We start from the raw sequence: 25,456 nt of genomic DNA on the forward strand, positions 1-25,456 counted from the left end.
GTTTGGTGCTTTTTCCTGTTGGAGGTCACGCAGGATGGCCCAGGCAGTGGGCAGGAACAAGCCAGATTTTCCTGCTCTTGGAACCTGACTTCTTCACAGGTTGCTCCCCAGATAGGACCAGGCGCAGCTGGGCTGGGAGCGGGAACCCTGGAGGAGGATGCAGAGGGCACCTTCTGTCACCAGACTGCTGACCTTTGGGTGGGGATGGCACAGCATCTCTGGTACCCTGGGTGGACGGACGGCGGTGCCTCATTCTGCATCATGGGCCCCAGTCAAAGGCCTCGCCCCACTAGGAAGTTTTGCACACCATCCATTTCGAAGAAAGGGAAATGGAAAGGGAGGGGACGCCTCCCCTCAAACTTCAGGGATATTCTCTGAGCATCCTTCCAGCCTCAGTGGAGAGAGAAGCCTGCCCAGCTCTGCAGCCAGCCTGAGGTGTCAGGACTGTTGAGCAGGTCTGCTTTCAGCCAAGATGGGGCTCTGCCAGGCTGGGGCAAACCACAGGACTTTGCAGGGCATGGCTTGGTCTCAGGTCTGCCATCTCGATCCCCAGAGCTGGGGACAGAGCCCTAGCAGCCAAGCACGGTAGGCTGGGGGGCTGGTGCTTTCTGCCCAGGACAGCTGCCCCAGCCCTGCCTTCAGCCTTGGGCCTGGCACTAGCACTGCCCACAGGAGCAGATTCATGATTTCATTCATAATTTGTATCAGATGTTGAAACTTGGCCCTTGGGATCCTGAGCCAGCTGTCATGCTCCACTACCCCTGAGAGCTGCAGGAATGTTCCAGGGAAGCTCGATCCATCTTCCCAGCTCCAGCCACGGCCTTACTTCAGTTTCTTAAAATGCCTCTTGGCATTTACTTGGTGCAGAGCCCCGGCAGCTTCGGAGCATCGAGCATTTCTGATGTGGTGGTGACAGAACCCGTGGCCGGGGAGCTGGTAAGGAATGCACGCTCCTTGAGAGAGGGCAGAGGGCAGAGCTCCTTGGACGCTTTGTGAAATCCAGGGGCTTGAGACATCTCTGCCTCAATGCCAATTTCAGCACAGTGCTGTTTTATACAACAGGTTTTATTGAGGTTGTGTCAATACAGTCAATACCATGATTTTTCTTTTCAAAAAGAAGTCCCATTTTCTTTGATTCCCAAGTGCATTTTCCCAAATCTTCTGTGACACAGGGCATGTAATAGGTATGTAAAGAACTAAGCTTCCTATACCAGGTTAGAAATGAAATTACTAATGGAAAACATTTAAACCGTCATTTAAAAAAAAATTAGAAATCAGAATATAAAATGCACAAGGTACTATGTAGTTTTCATAGTTAAAACCTGACATCATTTATCAAAGCTAGTCAGTTAAGTGGACACCTGGAACTAAAATCCCATAAACATTTTGCAAACCCCAACCACTGCTCCCCAGAGGCTTGAGGAATGACATCTAGCAGAAGCTCAGTTCTGTGCAACAGCTTTTTTTCGTTCCCTCCCCCCACCCGCCTTCCCTCCTTAGGCCCCGGGGGCTCCCACTGAGAGCTGATGAATTTCCGCCCATCAGAACCCCTCCCTAATGGGTCAGATGGTGGGGGCTTTGACCCAGAAAGGAGGCTGATCAAAAGGCCCCACTGGGTATGGCCTGAGACGCCTTACTTCTCTTGGGTGTCAGGCGGAAAGAAATCCACCATGAACCCCCACCAAAACCTGTTCTTAAAGTGTCACTTGAGCAGATTTCAGTTTTCACTTCTTTTGAAAGTTAAAAAGTAAGCAGCCAAATGGCCTGCTTTGTTGGGAGAAGTTGTGGGGGGAGGAGGCCTGGCCAGGGGCCTGAGGGAACCGCAGTTCAGCAGTCAGAAGTCAGGTCACCCTCCACTGTCAACACAGACAGGCTGGCGTTGGCCAATATTGGGGCTGTGCCACAAGATCACCTTGACTGACCCAGGGTCACACTCGGTGCAGGGAAGTGGACTGGCTTGGGGAGGGCTGAGGGAGAGGCCTGAGCCGCAGCGAAAGTGGCCCTCCTTGCGGGGGCAACAGTGTCCACATCCCTGCCACAGCACTAACCTCGGCTTTATCCGCTCAGCTTGAACTCGTGGCTGAGGGGATGTGAGTGGGGTCCTGCCTGTTTCCTGCAGCGGAGCTCTGATTGGGGAAAATAGCAGAAACTTCCAGAGCCAACTCATTCCAAAGGGGCCTGTTGGCACCCTTCTTCTCAGAGCCTCAGCCTCCTGGGCCTTAATCCTACAGGAAATTGGAACCAGAGGGTGGAAGGCGAGGAAGCCCCCACAGATTAACCCCTCTAGTAGACATACATACCCACCACGTGGTTCTTATTAAGGAAAAGCAGGCAGGGGCCTTCTTCATCCCCGAGCTTGTGTGCACCTTGTTCTGAGGGTCAAACAAGAGGCTCCCTGCCTTGGGGATGTGTGTTGCGGGCGGCAAGGATCCCTTACGATTTTGTATGAGGCAGCCATCCCCCAAGCAGGTGAAGGGAGAGAAAGGGAGGAATCCCGTGTTCACTGGTTGTCCATCCTGCCTCGTGCCTGCCTGTGGCAGTCCCTAGGGGCCTGCGCGGCTGCCCTTACGCTGAACAGAGCCAGAGTTGGTGGGGGCAGCCTGGGAAGATGGAGATGAATGTGAAGAACTGCCATCCTGCCCCAGATCCCTGCTCCTACCCCTCACAAACCACCTTACCCCATGGCTGCAGCTGGAGCCTGCAGAGGGGGCCATGCACCTGTGCCCGCCAGGGACAGACCTGATGCCACAGCATCACCCCTGGAGTGGCAGTCCTGGCAGGGTGTCCACACTGGCCACCTTGGTGGATCCCCCTCCTCTCCCTTTCCCCTGGAGGGAAAGGAAAACTCTTCAGGGGACCCACCTCGTATGCTGGAGGTCCCAGGGGAGCTGGAAGAGCCCCAGCCAAGAACTGAGGGTGGTCATGCCCCGTTCCTTGAGCAGGTGCCATCTGGGGGCCAGCAGGAAGGGCAGGGCTTGGGAATATGTCTCCCAGAAGGGGGAACTCAGTCCCTCTCAGCTCCGACTCAGAGAAGCAGCATCCTTCACCGCCCAGCAGAGGCCAGGACTCACAAGGGGGCAGGGGTCTCCAATGGCTGGGCCAAGTGTCCTGGGGCCCTGCCTGCAATGGGGGCACAACCCCGACATTGCATAGACACTTAGGGGAGAGGAACTCAGGCCAGCCTCTTCCAGAAACAACCTCAGCCTGCGTGGAGGGAGAAACCAAGTCAGTCTCCTCGGGCCAAGGCCACAGCCACTTCTGTTCCTGCCTCTGTTCAGCCTTTGGTTTTTTCTCTAAATGGAGGTTCTTTGTAACTGAGAAGGTCTCTCTACCACTAAAGAAGAGGAGGCCAGGGCAGCAGGGGCCCCCGTGGGTTATGTGGGGCAGAGCAAGAATCCTGAAAAGGAGGAGTGGATGTACTCGGTGGAGTAGAGGCCGTTGGCCTGGTCCGAGGGCATCTGCACCCAGACCTGGTCGTTGGGCCGCAGCTGGAGCACGGCCCCGCCAGACGCCTGGTCCAGGTAGCCCTTCTTGTACTCGTCGTAGGTGTAGGTGGCTGGCACGTTGTTCTTGTACAGGGCCACCCACACGTTGGTGCCCTTGACGTGCACGTGGTAGGCAAAGTAGTAGACGCCGCCCACAGGGCAGGTGAAGATGCCAGTGGCCGGGTTGTAGCCACTGTGGCCATTGTAGAGAGTCCGGTCAAATTTCACAGGCATGCCCGAAGCGGGAAAGGGTGAGGTGAGCACAGCGGTGAAGGCAGGCGTGGCGTGGGCCGATAGCTCGCCCAGCCCAAACTGTGGCTTGCCCCCCTTGCCCAGCACGGCACCCTCCACGCCACCATTGGGCAGGTGCAGGCCGGCGATGCCAGTCTCATCGAAGGCCCCAGGGGCGCCAGGGGGGCCAGGAGGCCCGGGAGGCCCAGGAGGGCCTGTGAGTCCTGGGGAACCGGGGATGCCAGGGGGCCCCGTAGGCCCAGCCATGCCGGGTTCCCCCACTTTCCCCTCTCCAGGGGGCCCTGGCAGGCCTGGTTCCCCCTTCAAGCCTGGCAGACCCTGGGGCCCGATAGGGCCAGCTGGGCCCTGGAGTCCTGGGATTCCTGAGGGGCCTCTCAGGCCAGGCTGCCCAGGGAGCCCCAAGTCACCCTTCTGCCCCAGGGCTCCTGCTACCCCTGGTCCCCCAGGGCGGCCTGTGAAACCCGGCTCACCCTTGGGCCCAGTTGGTCCAGGGGGTCCATGGGCCCCAGGAAGCCCCCTCTCTCCTGGGAGCCCAGGTTTCCCAGCCAGGCCACTAGGCCCTTGGTCACCCCGAATGCCAGGCATTCCCGGGGGTCCTGCAGGCCCTGCCTCCCCTTTAGGCCCAGGTGCCCCACGTCTGCCAGGGAGCCCTGCAGACCCTGGAAGTCCAGGGGGCCCCCCAAGGCCCTGTGGGCCCTGCTCCCCTGGTTCCCCATCCTCACCCGGCTCACCCCTGTCCCCTAAGAGCCCAGGGACCCCAGCTGGGCCCCTGTCCCCCTTGGGGCCTGGCAGTCCTGGCATCCCATAGCCAATGGGGCCTATCAGGCCAGGGGGGCCCCGGGTTCCTGGTTCCCCTTTGGCCCCTGCTGGGCCCTGTGGCCCTGGCACCCCTGCTATGCCTGGTACCCCCACACCATCCACTCCAGGGGGCCCTTTTGGGCCCAAAGCCCCTGGCTCCCCCCTAGGTCCTGGCACCCCAGGAGGCCCAGAGTCACCCTTATCTCCAGGGATACCAGGAAGCCCATCCAAACCTGGTTTGCCCAAGCCAGCTGGACCCGGGAGACCAGGGGGTCCGGGGGCACCTCCCTGCCCCGGGGCCCCAGGCAGCCCTGGCTGGCCCACTCCATTATCCCCCTTGAGGCCTCGATCACCCGGGGGCCCAGGCTCCCCCTGGGGCCCCGGCTCTCCCCCAAATCCCGGGGGCCCTGGCACCCCCTGGGGACCTGGTTTTCCAGGGACAGCAATGCCTGAGGGCCCAGGAAGGCCAGGGGGTCCTGGGGGCCCCCGGAGGCCTTGGTCCCCTCGTATTCCTGGCTCCCCCCGAAGCCCCGGCTGCCCTGGTGGTCCAATCTTGCCTGGGAGCCCTGGGGGACCAGCTTTGCCCATCCGAGAAAAGCCAGGGGGCCCGGCGGGGCCAGGCTGCCCATGTAGCCCAGGCTTTCCAGTGCCTGGTTTTCCTGGGAAGCCAGGAGGGCCGGGGGGCCCCCGAGGCCCGGGTTTCCCAGGGGGGCCAGGCTCTCCTTTCAGGTCCATCGGCAGCAGTGGTAGAGGCATTTCTGAGAGAGAGAGAGAAGGGCCAGTCAGGGCCCTGGACAGTGGAAACCGGGGACCCCTCCACCCACTCCCCCACACCAGCATGGGGTACACTTGGGGAAAACAAGGCTCTGTATCTGCTCGTGAAGACTACGCCCTGGTCTCCCCCTCCCTGCTCTCATGGAAGATGAGGCTGGGGGGGGGTCCAGTGGCCATCTTGTGGGCTCCTAGCACCCAACCTACCCAGGCTGGGCCTTCCCCAAGAGCTTGCGGTGACTCTCATCCCTGCATGACCTGGGGGTGGAATGGCCGCCAGGTGGCACCAGCAGCCCTCCTTAGAGCCAGTCAGAGCAGAGCCCCCCTCCAACTTCCCCACATACCTTCCCGCCCCCTTTTCCACCCCACCTGAAGCCCACTTCTGCCAGCCAGCCACACCCCTCTTCCAGGCCCTCCGGGAGTGGGAGGCCCTGGACCAGCATCAGGAAGAAGAGTGGAGAAGGGAAGATCTTTGGTGGGGATGAGGGGCTGTGGCTGGGGGGCCTGGGAGGAGCTGCTGGAGGTCGGGAGGCAGGGTGGTGGGGGTCAGGAGCTGTCCGAGGCACTGTGGGGCGGGGAGGCGCTCACCCAGGTACTGGCCCTTGCCCTCACGGAAGGGTGGCCCCACGGGTCCCTTGTGCATGGGCTGCACGTACTGCACTGGCGCGTAGCCTGCTGCCCCGCCGGCCCCGCCGCCAGCGGCCGCCCGCGGCCCACACCCCAGCACCAGCAGCAGCAGCAGCAGAGGTGGCGGTGGCAGCGAAGACAGGGGCGTCAGAGCCCCCCGCATGGCGTCCACAGGCGTGCTGCAAGGAGGAACCAGAGGGAACATCAAGCCAGCCCCTGGATGGTTTGGCACCGGGCCCAGGCGCTCACAAAAAGATCAGAATTTAGCTATTATTCACAGGCAATTCCCCAAATCTCAGAGTCCGCAGAAGTTACCTCCTGAACCTCTCCCAACCCCGTCCATGGCTCTCCATCCCCATCGCTGTCTCCTGGACCCCTACCCTGCACAACAGCCTCCCCCAGACCAGCCACTCTGCAGCCAGACACTCTTCCAGAGCACCAATCTGACCTCGGCAGCCCCTGCCCAAAACCCTTTGATGATAACACCCACTACCATTTCCTGGGCTGGCTGTCTGCCAGGCCCCGGGCTAAGCTGTCTAGAGATGGGAACTCACTTAATCCTCCCAGCACTTTCACAAGGTATTATTATTGTCATCCCCATTTTCCAGATGACAAAACTAAAGCAAAGGTCTCTAGGAAGCAGAACTGGGATTTGACTTAGATCTCTCTGACTTCATATTATGTTGATGCCCTTCTGAGGCTCCCCACGGCCTTCAGGATCAAGTCCATGGTGCCCAGCATGGCATTCAAGGCCTTTTACATCTAACCTGTGCCTGTGTCTCCAACCCCATCACCTACCACCCCTTTCTCTGCCTCTGCCCTCCCCTCCCCTTTGCCCCAGCAACACAGAACTCCTTGCAGTTCCCAGACACCAGGCAGCCTCACACTTCTGGGCCTTTGCGCCTGCTATTTCTCTGTCTGCAAGGTTCTTCCCCTCTCCTACTCATCCTTCAAGGCCGGGGAAGCTGTCACCCCTTCCTCTAGAAAGTTAACCCCTCACTCCTTTTGGCCCCGACCTAGCCCTGTCGCAGTATTGGCTCAGCTCCGAGAACAAGGCCCGGGTGGAGAAGAAGCCAGGCTCTAGATTTGGACAGCCAGGCTGTCCTCCACTCACAGCTGGGGGAACTGGGGCAAGAGGTTTCCACTCTGTGAACCTGTTGCCTTATCTGTAAAATGGGATAATGTTTCCACACAAACACATGCACACGAATGTTCATAGCAGCATTATTCATAATAGCCGAAAAGAAGAAACAACCCAGATGCGCATCAACTGATGAGTAGATGAAGTGTGGTATATCCGTATAATGGAATATTATTCGCAATAAAAGAAAAGGTAGTACTGATAAATATTACCATACAGATGAATCTTGAAAACATTATGCTAAGCGAAGAAGTCAGTCACAAAATCATACTATATGATTCCACTTATATGAAGTGTCCAGAACAGGTAGATCCTTAGAGACAGAAAGCAGATTAGTGGTTGCCTAGGGCTGGGGGGAGGGGAAACGGGGAGTGACTGCTAATGGGTACAGGGTTTCTACTGGGGTGATGAGAACGTTCTGAAATTGATTTGGTGATGGTTGCCCAATTCTGTGAATATATTAAAAAACCATTGACAGCCACAATGGAAAACAATATGGAGATTCTTCAAAAAATTAAGAACAGAACCACCATATGATCCAGCTGTTCCACTTTTGGGTATTTATCCAAAGAATGTGAAAACACTAATTCAAAAAGATATATGTACCCCTATGTGCACTGAAGCACTATTTACAGTAGCCAAGACATAGAAACAACCTAAGTGCCCATCAACAGAAGAATGGATAAAGAAGATGTGGTACACACACACACACACACACAAACACACACACACAATGGAATAGTACTCAGTCATAAAAAATGATGAAATCTTGCCATTTGTGACAAGATGGATGGACTTTGAGGGTATTATGCTAAGCAAAGTAAGTCAGATGGAGAAACACAAATACCATGTGATTTCACTCAAATGTGGAAGATAGACAAAAAAACCAAAAACAACAAACAAACACATAGATACAGAAAAGAGATTGGTGGTTACCAAAGGGGAAGAGGTTGGCGGGAGGGCAAAATGGGTAAAGGGGGATATTTGTACAGTGACATATGGAAACTAGACTTTTGGTGGTGAACATGATGTAATGTATACAGAAGTCAAATTATAAGGATGTACACCTAAAATCTATATAATGTTATAAACCAGTTACCTCAATAAAAAAAAACATTGAACTGTATACTTTAAATGGGACAATTGTATGATATGTGCATTATATTTCAATAAAGATGTTATTTTTAAACTGGGCTAACAACCTGCTTCTCAGGCTGCTGTAATTATTAGAGATACTGTGTCTGCCTCACCACAGGCACCCACTGATGTCTGAACGAGGGACTATCTGGCACTTTGCACACCCAAGGAAAGCCCCACTTCCCCTCAAGTCACAGGGGCCTCTCCACGCCTGTGCCTGGCTGCAGGCGGGATCTAGGGGTAGGTCATGCACACCTGGGGACGCGTGCGGGAGCAAAGCCCTCCCTGGTGCTGGGCCAAGTCTGGAGCTGCAGGCTGACGTTCCTGCAAACTCAGTATCAGACAGAGCTTTGCAGGAATGAATGCAGGGCTCCGGAGAAGGTCAGGGAAGCCTCCAACTCGGCTCTGGGGTTCAAATCCCAGCTGGGCCATCAACCTGTTCTGTAGCCTTGGGCAGGTCACTCAACTCCCCCAGCCTCAGCATACAGTAATACCCACCACTCACGGGGCTGCCCACATGCAAGGCCCAAGCTCAGGACTTCAGAGGCTTCATCTCATGGAATTCTTTCAACGACCCCCAAGGCTCATGCGATTATTATCTCCATTTTATAGACGTGGAAATGGAAGCTTAGACTGTAAGAATCTTGCCCAGGACACACGACTGGCAAGTGTGAGAGCTGAGGCCTCATCCAGAGCTGCCCTCAGCACAGGCCCCCTGCTCCCACTGCCACCTGGCTGCCGCCAGGGCTCATGACGCTTCGGGGTACAAGCCTGGCCCTCAGGTGCTGCTGCTGGAGGCTCTGGCCGGACACCGTCCTGATGTTTGATGTTCCATCCCATCAGCCCTGGGAGGCACGTGAGCCCTGCTTTAGCAATGAGGACGCCCAGTGCGGTCAGAACCTACACCCACACAGTCTGCCCCTTCAGCCCCAGCCCTGACAACCACACCACCCCACCTGCAGCACAAGGGCCCTCCTGCACGGGCCACCTGAGCCGGGGGGCCTATGGGGGTAAGAGGGGTGCTCACGCGTGCACAGAGCCAGAATGCTCTGCCTGGTGGGTGGCAGGCGGTGAGGGAGCAGGTGAGGGGGCAGAGCTTGTATCAGGAAGCAGCGGGAGGGAGTGAGCGGTTCTGGCCTGGGTGGGCCAGAGGCCAAGGTCACGGCACCACCACAGGAGGACTCAGGACAGGCCTGGCTCTGGGGAGCCCTGACTCCCTCCCCACGCTGAGCCCAGGCCTCAGTGGGGGCGGGGGGTGATGAAGGGTGCAGGCAGCCTCAGGCTCAGCTGGGAGGGTGCTTAGGGCGAGGAGGACGGAGGAAGAGCACAGACAGGCAGGGCACCATAATAAGAGCCCCAAGTCCAGTGAGGAGCCCGGGCAGGGCCCCCAGCCAGCTCCCCATCTTTCATTCCTCCTCGGCAATGCAGGTCTCCAGGAAGCATCCCTGCCCCACACCCTGTGGCTCCCTGAACTTGCCCCACCCCAGCACCTCCTGCCCTGCATTCCCTCTGCTAGGCAGGACAGGTCTGCTGCAGGCCCCAGAGCAGGTGTTTCCTGTGGAGGGAGGCGTGTCTGAGTGAGGATGACTCAGACCTCCAGTCAGGCACCCGCCTAGGCGCCTTACATTCAATATATGATTCAATTCCCACCGAGCTCTTGTGTCCTCCTGTCGGTGAGGAGCCTGAGGTTTGGAGGAGTACAGTGATGTGCCCACTGGCTAGAGCCAGGAGCCAGGATTTGAGCAGAGCTCTGTGAAAAACTTGAGCTCTTAACCGCTGTGACACACTGCCATGGGGGAGGAAGGGCTGGAGAGAGCGCCAGGGAGCAAAGCTAGACAGAGAGACAAGCAGAGAGAGAGACACTGTCTGGGCTCCAAGCCGCCTGCGGGTTTGAGGTGGGAAGGATTACTCCAGCTCTGAGTGGGGAGGCTGGCATGTGCCAGTCCAGGTCAGGAGCTGGGGAGTGGAAGCGAGGGCCTGGCCGTCAGAAGGGGTGTGCTGGGCCTGTTCGAGGGGCTGCAGAGAGAAGTCACACCCCCTAGAATGGTACAACGTGGCAGCCCAGGTAGGACAGACTGCCCCCCAACCCCAGCCGCGATCAGAGCCAAAGGTGCTTGGGTGCCTCTGAGCCCCCTGCTTCCTTTTCACTGTCACCCCTTTCCAGCACCCCCCATACCCCCAGACTCCCTGAAGCTGTCTGGCCTCTGCACATTCGGTTCCCTCTGCTGCTTCCTCACGTCCTAACTCTGACTGGTTCTTGGACATCTGGGAAGCCTATTGGAGCCTCTCCTGGGCTCTGCTGATGCCCGCGGGTCCCGGCACAGCTCTCATTTCCCTCTTTGGCTCTTCTCCTCTCTCTACCCACCACGTTCCCCCCACTCCATGCCTGGCACAGGACTTGGCTGGCACACAGTAATGCTCCACAAACATTTGATGAACTCAATTCACTGTCAGATTTAAAGATCACACCAGTAACTCAGTCCTTCCTCAGCCTTTGCACAGATCCATGTCACATCCACCCACGGAGCCCCGCCCCGGCCAGAGGGGCTTGTGTCAGCCAGAATGGGAAGAGGTGGAGACACTCACACGGCCTCAATCACAGGACTTCAGCTGACAACAGCCTGCACAGGGAATAGAGGTGCAAAGGGATGAACAATTCATTTGCTTGCTCCCTGTTCTCCCCTTGGGGAATGGTGGCCCCAGATGACAGCATCTGGGAGTGTCAGGGGTCGGGGAGGGCCCTGAGGCTCAAGGCTGGCTCTGCTGTGTGACCTTGGCCAAGCCATCACCCTCTCTGGTCACCTCTTAGGAAGGAAGGCAGGAGCCAGGGCAGCTGGGAAGATGCTGGGCTGGCAGGGGCACGAGGTGGGCTGCATAAGGAGACGCTGATTCAGGGGACTGAGCAGTGGCGGCAGCGGGGTAGATGCAGTGTTTGGACAGCTGCAAGTCCTTAACGGGGATTTCCCCCCTTTTCAACAAATCCCGGTAAAACAGCATTTTGTCCAAGTCAGCATTTTGTGGCAGCCTGGGCCTCCTCCCGGGGCAGCCAAGGAGGCTGGCTGGGAGCGGAGTGCTCCAGGGTCTTTCAGACCAATGGGGGGGGGGGGGCGGGGCTGGGCCCCAGCAAGAAGAATTGGCATGAATGCAGACCCCTCTCCCCCCAGATATGGCTGTGGGAGAGGAAGGGGCATCAGCTCACAGTGACCCCTCCCCACCAGGCCCTTCTCTCAAAGGGTCCTGTCCCAGGGGTGACCAGCAGAGGGGCCCAGGTGATCCCATGGAATTTAAAAGCCTGCCCACTTCCCAGCCCATTTCACAGATTGGCTATCAGAGGTCCAGACATAAAGGGGGGCCTGAGGGCCCCCAAGATCCCAATGGACCGCGCAGGGGTGTGGCTGGTGTGGCCCCAGCAGTCCCCCTCTGGGCTGGGTGGATGGAATGTGGCCCTGTGCAGGCTCCTGCTGCTGCAAGCCCCCCGCCCCACCCCAGACAGCAGGCTGCAGCTGAGGGAGCGGTGGGGAGCAGGCAGGCAGCCCCGGGGCCTGGCCAAACCACAGGTATGTTATGAGACGCTTCCTGTTGTGGAGACATTTCTGCGCGATTGGCTGCCCCCCTTGCTCCCCTGGTGCCTTCTGTCTCCTACTCGCCCAGCCTCATCTCTGCTGGCTCCCTGGGTCTCTGGCCCTGACTGGTTTCTCTCTGTGTCTCTGTCTCTCTCTCTCTCCAGCTCTGTGTCTGTCACCTCGACAGGTGAGCTGCATTTCTTGCTCAGGCTCTTCCTATCAGGGGTCCAGCCCTGGGGGCCCCTACAGCCCTCCCAGGTCCAGGTAGCCCCTGGACTCCCATTCCAGCACAGCTGCTTACCAGCTGGGTGACAAGTGATTTAACCTCTCTGAACCTTGACGTCCTCATCTGTGAAAGGATTAACTGAGATGATCTGAGTCATCAGCCACTCCAGGGCTGCTGCCCTGTCCTGCTACCCAGATGGCTAGAAAGTCCTCCCTTCATCTAACCTCAATTCCTCCTGCTGCAAAGCAACATCTCCTCTAATCCTTAAAAAACTCAAGTGACTTGCTGCCAAAGGCCAGGACCTTGTGAAAGTTCCCAAAAGAGAATTTTCTGGCCTTCTAGGCCTTTTCTCTGACCGCTCCTGAAATGAAACTGACCAGGGGTCACACAGGCGGCTCAGGACTAGGATGGAGTTACAGATCTTGTAGAGGAGCAGACGAGCTGCCCTCCTCACCCACTGGGCATGATGCCCACCCGCAACTGCCCAGCCAGGCGGCTCCAGACTCCTCCAGGGCTCCCCCCACCTCTCTCCCAGCTTGTGGAAACTGGACAGCCCTTTCCCGTCCTCCTCTCCTGTGTCTCAGATGGCGGGGGTCCGCTCCCACTCAAGGCCCAGGCCCCTCCACACCTCCTCCTCAGGGGCCTCTCGCTGTCTGTGGATGCTTGTCCCCCCACCCCCCGAGGCTCCAGCCTCTCCATCCCATGTCTACACAGGCCTAAACGCGCCCCCAGTGACCCTCATCTCTCTCCAGCCTTCTCAGCCAAGCTTCTCGAAAGAACCATCGCTATGCCTCACCCCCGTTGGTGGCTCACCACCCCGCCTCCCACCTCGCTCTCCCCTCTCCCCAGCACTGAATCCCACCCTGTGACCCTGCTCTCCTCCTTCCTGGAAAGCCTCCTCCTCAGATTCTTCTCTGCCCTCTTCCTCTGCCCACTCTGCAGACCCAGGCTTGCCCCAAGGAGCTGGCTCAGGCCTCGTCTCTTCTCTCTGGATGTTTCTTCTGCATTTTCCACCTCTCACCAATCCCATCACCAAGGAGACACATGTGTTCCCAGCTACAACCTCTCCCAAGCCCAGACTCTTGCGTTCAATTACAGCCAAGCATTTTCACCTGGCTGTCCCTCAGATACCTCCACCCAAACTGCTGTCATGACCTTCTCCCCCATTACTAGCTTCTCCCCCACTCCCAGGTGCCCAGGCCAGAAATCTGGACATCATTTCTGACCCTTCCTTCCTTACAGGGCAGTAAGGAATCTCTCTAGCCAATACAATGCCTTAGCACAATTAGAAAAGGCTACCCCTCCTTCCAGCCAACTCAGGCCCTATTCATTGCCTTCCCTGGAAGCCCTTGTACAGTAACCAACCTGCACAACTGTACATGACAGCCCTGTTCCTTTACCCTCAAACCCCCAATCCAATCCTGTGGACTCTGTCTCCTCTCTGTGTCCTTCTCTCACTTCTGTTCCTTTCCCTCCTTCTCCATAGTCTCTGTCCTAATACAGACCTTGTACTGTCCCAACACACAACCCACGGCCTAGCACCTCCCAGCCACTCAGTAAAGGTTTATTAAATTAAATTGCCAAATTCTCTTTCCCACTGCTCACCCTCAGCTTCTCTGTTCTCCTCAGTACAGCCTATAGATACTCCAACAGTGCTTCTCAAACTTCAGTGCACATCAGACAGTTTGTTAAACACAGGTTCCTGGGCCCCACTCCAGGGATCCTGATTCCGTAGGTGTGTGGTAGGGCCCAACATCTGCATCTCTAACAAGCTCCCTGGTGATGCTGATGCTGCCTGTCTGCGGACCACACTTTGGCACAGCTCTGCCCATGACCCTCCCCTGCCCTGGATTCTCCAGTGGCTCCCTAGTACCAACATGATAAATTCCATGTTACTCTGCAATCTGCGTGGCTTCCTGGAGGAGGACTCAGGAAGGATGTAGCCCATCCTACTTTAGACTCAGTAGGATGTGGACCAATTAAGATGGAGGGGTAGAGAGGGTGGAGAGACTGATGGTGAGCCCAGCAAAACCCTGAGATCACAACTGGGGGGACACACTCTCGGGCTAAGAGTTACGTGTGTAAGGGGGAGGCCAGGGACCAGCTCGCTGCGGGAGCCATGTGGGTGTATGCCATGCCCACCTGTGTCACTTCCTCCATGCCTTTGTGTCACCGAATCCAGGTCCTCACCTGGCTGTGTATCTCAGGCATCTCTTGGTGTGTCTCCTCCTATCTCTGTGTCACCGTCCCATTTGCCTGCCCATCTCTGTGACCGTTTGTCTTTCTCTGTCCTCTCCTATGTCCTGGTACCTAGATCCTTGAGTTCCAGGCTCTGTAAATCTCTACCTGTCAGTCACTTGATGGAACCCTCTGGAAGGCCAGCATTTACAGCCTAATGCTCATGCTAACATCAGGTCTGTGTCTGACCTCTCTGGACAATCCCTGAGCAGCCCCCAAGGTCTAGGTGGGGACTTGTGTGTCCAGTGCCCACAAGCTGAGCTCTCTGTCCTATGGGATCACTACGAGATTCTGAACCCCTCAAATTTAAATATGCAGGTGTAAGAATTGCTCCAAAGCCAAAGACTGCCCGGAATCTGGGAGTTGGGGGTAGAGGGAGGTGGCCAGGCTGGGGCAGGGCGACCTGGGGGCCACCTCATCATCCAGGTTGATGGCAGGACAGGAGTGCTGCCCCCTCCCCACCTTGCCTACCCCACCAGGCTTCAGTTCCACCCAGAGTCCCAACCTCCCTCCCTCTGCAGGTAAGGCTCCTAGACCACAGGGGACCTCCATTTGGGAAGCAGTATTAGAAGGAGGCCTGAAGGATGGGTCAGAGTTCAACAGACCCACTGGGGCAGGTGATGGTGGAACATTCTAAACTGAGAGCAGAGCACACATCTGGGCAAGGAAGACGAGGGGACTTCTGGGGTGCGGGGTGTCCAAAAGGCAGAGAACTTGTGGGTCTGGAACTTGAGAGAAAGAAGGCTTCATTGGCAGGGTTGCTGCAGCCTGGACGAGGGCCACGGACTCACCCTTGGGGAAAACATCCATGCTGAGGGAGTGAGAGGAGCCCACCACACCCCTGGGCTCCAGCACCCTATGATCTGGATACCCCAAACTTCTCCATGTTTCCCTCTACCCGCCTGCCTGCCTTTGCCTGCACCATCTCCCCTGTCTGGATTGCCCTTTCTACCTTTCTCCTGCAGGTAAACATGTTAGTCCTCATTTAAGAACCAGTTCAAATGCCTCCTCCTCCAGGCAGCCTTCTGTGCCTCCCTCAGCAGAACAACTCCTCCTCCCCCACCCCCACCTCATCCCTGACTCAGGCTTGGCACACAGTAGGTGCTCACTACAGTCTGCAGCCGGGGTGCTCTAGCTCCAGGCCTCTGACAACCCCACCTCCCACCTCCAGCCAAGCCCACAGGATGGCTTCTCACAGCACCCCTTCTTCATGGCTCTTCTGGAGTCCCTCTTAGCTCTCGGCTGGAGGGGGCTTGGGTGGAACCTTCCTCCCCACAGGCGACTAGGTCCACCTCCCAGGCCCCCAGCCTCTGCCCATCTCTGAGGCTAGACACCCCAATCCTCCCCTGGGGAGGAGCATCTCAGGGCAACAAAGCATCCGCGGTAGTGGGAACAGCCAGGCAGGGGTAGATGAACCAGAAGAGGCAGGACCCAGGGCAACAGTGTAACCTCAGGCAGGTGGCCAGGGGACTGGCTGTTCCCCACCAGGGGGCTCCGGCCTGAGCTGGTGCCATAGCTCACTTCGCAGCAGAGGCCTGAAGCTTCTGACTGGGACTGGACATCGGGGGTGGGTACCCCCAGACCCAGCTACCCCCAGGCCCCAGGCTGGGCCAGGCGGGGTCTTCTGGGCTGCCAATTCCTCGTCTTCTGGTTCGCATTTGCAGCCTTTTCCGGAGCACCACCCGCCGCCCGCTGCCTCCCACGCCTGCCAAGATTCCTGGGCCTTCGCGGCTTCCCCGCGCGGTGGCGGCAGCCTCGGCGACGGCAGGAGGGGCTGGGCTGCGCTGGGCAGGGAGGGGGCCCGGCAGGAGCGTGGCCCGGCCACTGCACTCGGGCAGGCCAAGCAAACACGAGGCGCGCCAAGCAGCGGGGGCGAAATAGTTCACAAATGAGAAAAAGCTGCTTCCGAGTTGGGCCGGGGTTTTAAAGCCCAGGCCGCAGGGAGCTGAGGTCACCTGCGAGAGGGGCTGCCTGCTAGGACCCCCTGGGCCTGGGAGGGGCTTCCACTGCAGCAGGAGGGAGCGAGGTTAGATAGCAGCACGCACAGGCCTCATCCACCTGGGAAATCAGAGAACGCTGCCGCCAAATCTAGCTTACCTTTCAGGTCGGAGGGGCCTCTGAAGGTCCGGCAGAGGCAAGGCCTGAGGATGAAAGGAAGAAACAGTGAGGAAGAGGCCAGGAGCCTGGGAAGCCTCCAGCCCCAACTCACAGCCACCCCATTGCCTGCCACAGGCTGCCTACCAGGAGCCCCTGCTGCCATATCCGCCCCAACCTCAGTCTCTCTTCTCAGGAAGCCAGGATGTGTGACTCCCTTCATTCATTCCATGCACACTTAGCAATGGCCACGGGGTGCCTGGCCCTGGGTTGATGGAGTTCCTCCTGTCCTTGGACCCAGGCTGAGGAAGCCCCTTTTGTGTGCCAGGGTCCCCACTGGAGAAGTCCCTACTATATGTCAGGCCCTGGGCTGGGGTGGCCCCTACTACAGGCTAGGGTTCCCACCTGGGGAAGCTCCTACCATGTGGGGGACCCTAGGCTGGGCCTTAGGACACAGAAATGGCTCAGCCCCATGCCCTGCCCTGAATTAGCTGGAGGCATCAGACAGGTGGCCCTCACATAACTGGCTAAGATCTCTGGGCTGTGGGAGCACAGCACAGGGAGCACTGCCTCCCCCTTGAGCTCCCCCAGAAGGCTTCATGTAGGAAGGGACACTGGAGCTGGATCCTGAAGGGCAAGTAGGAGTCTGAAAAGCAGACAAAGAAAAGGAATTTCAGGCAGTAGGAAGCTGCTTGGCAGAACAGGGAAGGTTCCGGAAATGCCGGGGGTTGAGAGGACAAGCAGGGGCTCAGAAGGCTGGGGCAACATAGTGAGAAGACATGAATCTCGTGCTTGCCATTCTCTGGAAGGCAACAGGGAGCCATGAAAGGTTGTTCACTGGGGCGGTGATGTGGTCAGAGCCCTGGACGGCCAGGTCCCCATTTCTGCCCCCATCAACTACGATGCCAGGCTGTCACAAGCCCCACTCAGATCACACAGCTGTGCACAGGGGAGCCGGGGCTGCAGTCCAGGCCCAGACGTGACTCCTGGGTGATGGAGAGGGGACGCCTCGCCAGCCCACCTGGCAGAGAGGCCTGCCGGCTGCGTCACTCTCTCCCACAGCTGCTCGCTCGCCTCTGCCCGCTCCCATGGAAACTCTGACATCCCAGCCCTGTCGCTCACTGCACAAGCAGCCAGACGCCGCAGCCAACTCAGCTGAGCCCTGCCTCCATCCCGCGCCACTCCGAACACCCAGAGGTGGGTCATGAGGCTACTCTCTGAGGGCCTCACCTGGCTGATGGAGCCTGGGTGGGAGGTCCTCACTGCCCAAGTCAACCCCGGCTTCTCTGGCCCCAGCCCCCACCCCTACCATGAGGCTCGGGGAGGGGAAGTGACTTCTGTTGGATCTGGGCTTTGAAGGATGAAGGTGGATTTCACTAGGTGGTAGTGGGGAGAGGCAACGGGTCCAGGTCGAGGGAACCGCATGGGTGAGGGCACGGAAGTGTGAAAGCCCTAATCATATTCAGGGGACGGAAATAAGGAAAAGAAAAGAAACAAACAAGTGAACTAACCAATCATAGCTAACATTGACTGTGTACCTACTATGTGCCAGGCACCGTTCTGGGCTCTTCTCGTGGATTATCTCATTTAATCCTCACAACAACCCAGTAAAGTAGGTACTTCATCTTCCCTTTTTACAGATGGGGAAACCAAGGGACAGAGAGGTTAAGTAACTGGCTCAAGATCACACAGCTCATGAAGGGCAGAGCCAGAATTTGAACCTAGGCTGTTGGCTCCAAAGCTTGGGCTCTTAACCTCTCCACTACAAAGATGATTTGAGTAGAGAAGGTCTGGCTCAGGTAAGCCTGAGAAATGCCTTGAATATCAGGATCAGAGATCCCAGGCCCAGTCTAAAGCTGGCTCCCCATCCCCTCCACCCATGTTAGCCCCTATAATGGTCTCTACATCCGAAGTCCATGTTATGCACCAGACATAGCCCTAGGCACAGCCTAGGCGTTATTTTATCAGACTCTCTCATAACCCTGTGAGGTGGGAATTGCTGTCCCATTTTTCTGAGGAGGAGCATTGAGGCCCAGAGAGGTGACATTCATTCTCCAAGGTTACAGGGCTAGGAAGCACAGGGATCTAAACCTTGAGACTTGCCTGGCCCCCAAATGGCCAAACCTGTACTCTTGGGCTTCCTGGAGAAGCTGCCTCAACCTAGATGGCAACAGGCACAGGCAAGGCTGGGAACAGAGAGGGCAGCTACTATCAAAGGCCCCAGGAGCCCACTCCAGTTGACCAAGGCTCCCTCCATCCTACAAAATAGGAAGCTGGGGCGGGTGGGTGTGCCAGGGCACCGCCTGAGCCAACTTCCATGGGACTCTGTTCTTAACCTCCATCTCCAGCTGCCTTCCCTAATCTCCTCTTTGAGCCCCTCCCCTGGCGACATCTCCTCCTTGCACAGAGCCTGCTGCCAGCTAAATCCCAGGCCAGATGTGGGTGGACAGTCTGCACCCCCGGTCCCCCACCAGCTTCTGAGAGCTGCAGGGTTCCCAGGGAGGCCGGCGAGGGCCCCAGGCCTGCTTGCCCATCCCAACTTTCCAAACCGAGGTGTTGATGGCCATGAGCTCACAGCTCCTCCCAGAGGTGGGCTCATGGGAGAAAAAGCTCCCATTTCCTGAGCCCCTACCCCAAGCAGGCTCTGGGCTAAGAGTCTTGCTTGCAAAAATCATGATGGGTTAAGAACCTCTCTGGAGCCCAGCCACCTCTTACTAGCACCTGACTTCTCTCGGCTGTGCCTCAGCTGCTTCACCAATAAACTGGGAACAATCCCTACTTCACAGAGCATTTGTGAGGACTCAACTAGTTAATTTCATGTAGTGGAAGTCAAGCAGTGCTTGGCATATGGAACATTCAAGAAACGTTTGCTATTATTATTATAATCATCACCATGACACCTCCCAAAAGCCCTGTGACGTTAGTATTATAAACCCTATTTTACAGATGAAGAAACCGAGGCTCAGAGAGAAGTCACTTGCCCGAGTAGTCAGCTAGTGGTGATGTCCAGTGGTTGTCTAGTGGTGGACAGTCCCAGAGTTTGGACCCAAGCTGTCCACAGATGATGACAGCCTCGAAGCTCCCTGGAGCTGAGGCACAGTGTGTGTGTGTGTGGGGGGCCTCCAGACCCCCTCAGCCCCTCCTGCCTGACCACCAGGGGCTCCCCTGCCCAAGCCCCTGCTCCTGCTGCAGGAGGGGGCTCTGCATTCCTGGCTAAGCAGCCGGATTTGCTGTGCTCTGGGAACTATGAAAAGAATGTTTGCCACGAGCTGAGCCGTGGTCGCCTGTCAGAGGGAGCGTGGCCTGGAGGGCCCACGCAGAGCTGTGTGGCGGCCAGCAGCCACCACAGTGGGAGGGAAGAAGGCTAGACAGAAAAGAGAACTTCTGGGTAATGAGGACTGTGGACACTGGATGGGGGTGGAGACCAAAGAGTTGGCCTCCTGGGATATTTCAGGAGAGAAACGACTTCACCCCACAATCTGTGACGCTCCTCAGCACAGGCTCTATGGAGAGCCAGGATGGCATTACTGGCCCACCTCCTGGATGGGATTGTGGAGACCCAGAGGAGAACTCACTGAGGTCACACAGCAGCCAATGGCAGAACTGAGACCCGAGACCTGAGACCAGGACCCCTTCCTCCCAGAGGCTGCCCTCCCGACAGGGCCCACGAGGACCACGGCACATTCTTAGAGACTAGAAAACACCACCCCAGCCCGCACTGTTCTGGCCTCTCTCTGGGCCTGATCTTCTCATGCCTGCTACTCCCCATGTTCCCCACCCTTCAAAAAAGCACCTTGTGGGCCGGCCCCGTGGCTTAGCAGTTAAGTGCGCGCGCTCCACTGCTGGCGGCCCGGGTTTGGATCCCAGGCGCGCACCGACGCACCGCTTCTCCGGCCATGCTGAGGCCGCGTCCCACACACAGCAACTAGAAGGATGTGCAGCTATGACATACAACTATCTACTGGGGCTTTTGGGGAAAAAATAAATAAATAAATAAAACTATTAAAAAAAAAAAAAAGCACCTTGTGGGGCCGGCCCGGTGGTGTAGCAGTTAAGACTGTGCACTCCTCTTCGGTGGCCCAGGGTTCGCAGGTTCGGATCCTGGGCGGGGACCGATGCACCGCTTGTCAAGCCATGCTGTAGTGGCATCCCATATAAAGTAGAGGAAGATGGGCACAGATGTTAGCCCAGGGCCAATCTTCTTCAGCAAAAAGAGGAGGATTGGCAAAGGATGTTAGCTCAGGGCTAATCTTCCTTACCGAAAAAAAAAAAAAAACCACCTTGTGCTATGAAAACGCCTGCTGCACTGCGGATGCTCAACAGTTAAGTTTCCATTCCTTTCCCTGCCAAACCAAGCCCTGGAGAGGGCAGTGACCTGGGAGGTCAGTGGGAAGAACGTGAGCTGTGCATCCTCACAGACCTGGGAGTGAATCCCGGCTCGCCACTCAGCAAGGCGACACTTGGCCAGGTTACTGGTCTCTCTGAGCCTCCACTTCCCCCTCTGCTAAATGGGTTACTGATCTCTGCCTGGCAGCATTGTTACAGGACGAAATGAGGCACGTGAACGCAGGACCTGGTGCACAGTAGGTGCCCAATAAACTTATTGTTACCCTCCCCCAAGGGAACAGAAAGAATTGAAATTAGAGATCTCAGGTGGCAAGATTCCCTCCATTCCAGGTCCCTGCTGGGCCCTGCTAGGTGGGGCATCCTCTGGGAAGAAGTGGTCCTGGCCTCGGGTCTCAACCCTGACTGGCTGCTGTGTGACCTCAGGCAAGTTCTTCTCTGAGTCTCCATAATCCCATCCATGAGATGAGCCAGTAATGTCGCCATGGTTATCCCCATGAGGCACTAACCCTCTGCCACCCCCTTCTTCTGCCCTCTAAGAGCTAGAAATCTCAGCCTATCCAGGTTGCATGGGGACAGTCACCTCCCAATCAAAACTTTCCAAAAATCTGAATGGAAGAAGGGCCAGGTCCTCCCCAGTCCCTTCCCAGGATCCAACCAGAGAGGTGTAACGGATAGTGACCAGAAGTCTGGGTGAAAGTTCCGGCATTGTACCCTGATCAAGTGGGATCACTTCTTACCTCTCTGCTGGCAAAACGACCCTGGAGACAAGTATTAGCATTTCCATTTTATAGATGGGGAAACCAAGGCACAGAGATGGGAAGTCCCTTGCCCAGGGTCACACGGAAAGTAACCCAGGTCTGTCTGACCCCCAAGGCCAGCTCTTCTCACTGCATGTGCTGCCTTCATTCAAGATCCACTGTCCACACCCCTCCACCCTGGAAACACCCACAGAACACAGTGGGTCTGGAATTCTCTTTCTGGGAGCATGACTTCCCTGGCTGATGTCTGGGCACATGTGTGCATACATAATGGCCTCAGACACCCACTCAGGCTTCTGTACACACTCCAGGCCTCCCAGACACTACCTCCACAACTCAGGGTCACACTCAACTCCCAGACCCTTGCCATCTCAGCATACTAGACCCCAGGGTCCAAACTCATGTCTCCCCTTCACCGGCCTCCTCTGGGGACAGGCCACTGCCACCCGGTGCAGCCCTCCTGGCCAGCCCTCTCCTCACTCCCACAGACATTCAGTCACCAAAGCCTGTCCAGTCTCTCCCCTTACTCCTCTCATCCCCATGGCAACCACCCACCTCAGCCTCCATCACCTTCCTCCTCAAACTCTGCCCAGCCTCCTCAGTGGTCTCCTTGCCTGTAAGGTCCCCCTTTGTCCTTGCAACCCCTAGAGCAACCAGAGCAATTTCCAGATTACAGCCCTCTGCAGCTCACACCCTTTCTCTGGACAAGGCCCTTGGAAATCTGACCTCAAAGCAGTTGTCAACCCCTCCCACTCACTCCCCCAGTGTGTGGGCCAACATTTACTCACAGCCCCCTGAGAGGACTCTGCAGCTTCCCTCCTCCACACCTTTGCACATGCTGCTGCCTCTGACTGGAATGTCCTCCCATTCACCCTTTCCACCACCTGCACCTGTCAGAGTTCTCATTCTCCTTGAAAGCCCCAGCTAGAGCCACTTCTTTGGTGCTGCCTCTCCTGATGCCCCCTCCGTCCCCCACTTTGGCTTGCATGGTGCCTCCCTGTCATGTACCTTGACAGACACCCTGAGACACAGCTGCACCCCACATGAGAGGCCGCTGTGCCTCTCTGCGTCTTCCACCCAACTCTGTAAGTGCCTCGGGCCACAGATGGGACCAGCTCATCTGAGGCCCCACTTTCCTACAAGGGGAGCCCCATGCCTGCCATTAGGGGGTCTGGAGTGGGCTGGAAGCCCAGCAGGGCAGGGAAGGAAGCTGGGGCTCTGCCCACCTTTGGCCTGGCTCAGGCCCGGAGCAGGGGAGGCAGCAGGGAGGTGCTCGGGCTGACAGCCCTACTTGGTCTCTTCCCCCTGCCTCTTGCTAGCAGACACATTCACTTCCATTTTTTCTTTCCCCTTCCTCTGAGCCAAAAGAGCCAAAGAGCAGAAACACTCATTTTCACTGTGGTGGACCAAGTGAAACTGGAGAGAGACCCTGGTGAGTGTGTCTGAGTGTGTGAGTGTGTTTGTCGTCCTGTCTGAGCAGGTCTGGCTGGGCCATGTGGGGTCTGCCCGGTGTCTGTAGGAGTCTGGGTGTGTATGTCTGTGTGTGTGTGTGCACGCATACGCGTGTACATGCCTCATCTGTCATTGTTTCAGCATCTGAGGTGGTGTGTGTTTCAGTAGAGCATGTTCATGTATGTGATGGTGTGTGACCGCCAGTGGGAGGGAGTGTAGCTGTGTGTGACTGTGTGAGTATGTCTGTGCTGTGTCTTTATTATTGTTTCAGGGTGATTGTGTGTCCAAGGGTCTGTCGGTGTTCACCAGCCCAGCGGGAGGACCGTGGGGGCATCTACACCCTGACCAAGAAGACCCACTACCCACAGTGCCTCCACAGACCCCCACCTCTTCCCCTGGGCTCTAGAATAGGCTCGCTGAGGGACCCCCATCTGCTCGGGGCAGTGAGGGTTAGTCCCCGGAAAGGGACCTCAGGCTGCCTGACCCTCCGGCCATCCCAGCCCCATAGCCCCCAGACCTTCCAAATGCCCAGGGCAGCCCCCAGGGAGCTGCCTTTGCTAAGGGCACTCCGAGGAGGGGATGGATACTTGCCACCAGAAAAGGGCTCAGGCCTTAGCAAGAGGCAGTGAAGGCAGACAGGAAGAGGACTTCTGGGTTGCCAGGGTGCCCTGAGGGAGGTCAGTGGCATTTCTGTGTCAGGAATCCAGCATGTTCTCTCACACACTGAGGGTCTCACACAAGCATACAAGGACTGGCCCACGTTAATAACATACTCGCAGACACTCACTGTCCCCCTCACACTCCACAAATGCACGCACTGACAGGCTCACACTGGTACACACATACACACAACGAATAAACTCAGTGGGTCTGCCCTTCCTGTTCGCAATTCCTGGGCTCCTCTAGCTGAATGGCATTTCTCACCCCTCTCCCCTCGCCGCTCCCCACCCCCCGGGGGAGGGGGGGAGCTCCTGGGGCTACTGGGCCTTCAGCCCCAGGACAGAGATGTTGGGGAGGCTGTTCTGGGGTTCTCAGAGCCCAGTCCCTTGGGGCCAGGTAACAGCCCCTGCAACTCTGCAAGTCTCAGTCCTGAGCTGGGCAAGGTGCTGAGCCTCTGGCAGGGACATTCCTCAGAACCTCAGTCTCCAGTTTAAGGGGTGCTGCTAGGACACCTAGAATAGGAGGGACTTGGGGGCAGAGGCAGAAAAACAGAAAAACTGAAAGACCGCCAGCCAACCAGCAATGGCAGAGAGACGAGGAGAGAGCGGAGGGTGAGAGCCGAGAGGGCTTCCCCGGCCTGGGGCTGGAGGGCTGGAGGGCGCTCTAAGGCCCCTCACTCCCTCCTCTCTCCTCCAACACCCTGCGAAGCAAGCTTTGTCATTCCCATTTTACAGGTGGGAAGGGAGTCTCCCAGAGGTGAAGGGGCACGCTCAGAGCCACATCCTCAGGGATTCCACCTGGGACTGTCTGATGCTAGAACCCCTGCTTCTGGGCGAGGAAGGGAGGAGGGGGCTTTATCTGGGATTCTGCCTGGGCAGCTCTGGAGGAGGAAAATCGGGTGCAGGGAACGAGGTGGGCTCCCCCATCCCAGCGCCAACCCCCTGGTCCGAGTCGTCGTCGTCCCTCCCCAACGCCCGGGCCCCATCCCGGCGTCGGAGGCGCCGGCCCAGCCGTCCGGGATAGTCTTAGGGGGTGCCTAGGCCAGTCCTGCCCTCGGAGCCCCCCAAGTCCGAGCAGCCGTGCTAGCCCCCCCGCCTTTACCTGCAGGGGCGGCCGCCGGGCGCCGCTCCCGGCCCTGGAGGGCGGCCCGGGGCGCGCGGGCTCGGGGAGGGGGCGTCGTCGGGGTCCGCGCCGGCGGGGCTCCGCGTCGCTCTGCCGGCGCCCCTCGCGGCTCCGGAGTGGGCGGGCGGGGGGGCCGGGCGGCGGGAGGGGCGCGGCGGGGCGGGGCCTCCACCCGCCTCTTTCCACAGCCACCGCCAAGGCCTGCGCCCCGCCCGGCCGAGCGCCCGCCGCCCGGGCCTGACATAGCCTCCCTCCCGGGACCGCTCCGACGCCCCCTCCCCCACGCGCGTCCCCGGCAGGCGGCCCCCAGCCGTCCTCGCGTCGCATGTGCCTGCGTCTGGGGCCCAGAGGGCCTCCCGCGGGCCCCCTGCCCTCAAGGGCTCCGGGAACTAGGGGGACCCACAACCAGCCGCTGCGAAAGAGGGCACAGTGTGGTCGGTGAGGGGAAGAGGCAGCACAGGGATTGTGGCCCGGACATGAGGAGTCCACGGAAGGCTTCCTGCAAGCGGTGACCTAGGCTGAGAAGATGGAGGAGGAGGGGCGGCAGGGATCCGCACTTTGGGGTTTAGGGAGGTGAGCCTCTGTGCTCAGCGGCAGGCAGGGGCCGATGCTGCACAGTCTTGTTCGCCATGCTGAGGCTGGTGAGACTTCACCTTCAGGGAAATGGGGAGCCATAGAAGACTCTGAAGCAGCACAGTGAGGTGGTCAGAGTTGTGCTTTAAAAAGAGCCCCCTGACAGGCATCACAATCCCTGACTTCAAAACATACTACAAAGCAATAGTAAT

At 57.8% G+C, this 25,456-nt stretch overlaps 1 protein-coding gene across 2 annotated transcripts; it reads right to left on the reverse strand.

The window, feature by feature from the left end:
* Positions 1-1,750: 1,750 nt before the first annotated feature.
* On the reverse strand, positions 1,751-24,724 carry COL8A2 (collagen type VIII alpha 2 chain). 2 transcript variants are annotated; one of them, XM_058553675.1, is made up of 4 exons: positions 24,651-24,724; positions 16,336-16,379; positions 5,895-6,112; positions 1,751-5,293 (listed from the first exon to the last, which is right to left on the reverse strand). In XM_058553675.1, exons 3-4 carry the CDS (start codon positions 6,094-6,096, stop codon positions 3,375-3,377), a joined length of 2,121 nt encoding a protein of 706 aa, XP_058409658.1. In that variant the 5' UTR covers positions 6,097-6,112; positions 16,336-16,379; positions 24,651-24,724; the 3' UTR covers positions 1,751-3,374. The 2 variants fall into 2 exon arrangements, with proteins under 2 accessions (XP_058409658.1, XP_058409657.1); XM_058553674.1 differs by lacking the exons at positions 16,336-16,379; positions 24,651-24,724 and having other exon boundaries at positions 5,895-6,250.
* Between the last annotated feature and the right edge of the window lie 732 nt (positions 24,725-25,456).

Source organism: Diceros bicornis, chromosome 13 (assembly GCF_020826845.1).
Source record: "Diceros bicornis minor isolate mBicDic1 chromosome 13, mDicBic1.mat.cur, whole genome shotgun sequence".
Lineage (NCBI taxonomy): Eukaryota > Metazoa > Chordata > Mammalia > Perissodactyla > Rhinocerotidae > Diceros > Diceros bicornis.

Excerpts from the sequence above, each read along its gene's own strand:
- COL8A2 (XM_058553674.1), bottom strand. The coding sequence starts at position 6,138 with ATGTTCCCTCTGGTTCCTCCTTGCAGCACGCCTGTGGACGCCATGCGG. Across the intron at positions 5,294-5,894 it reads GGGCAAGGGCCAGTACCTGG|AAATGCCTCTACCACTGCTG; the intron begins GTGAGCGCCTCC and ends TCTCTCTCTCAG.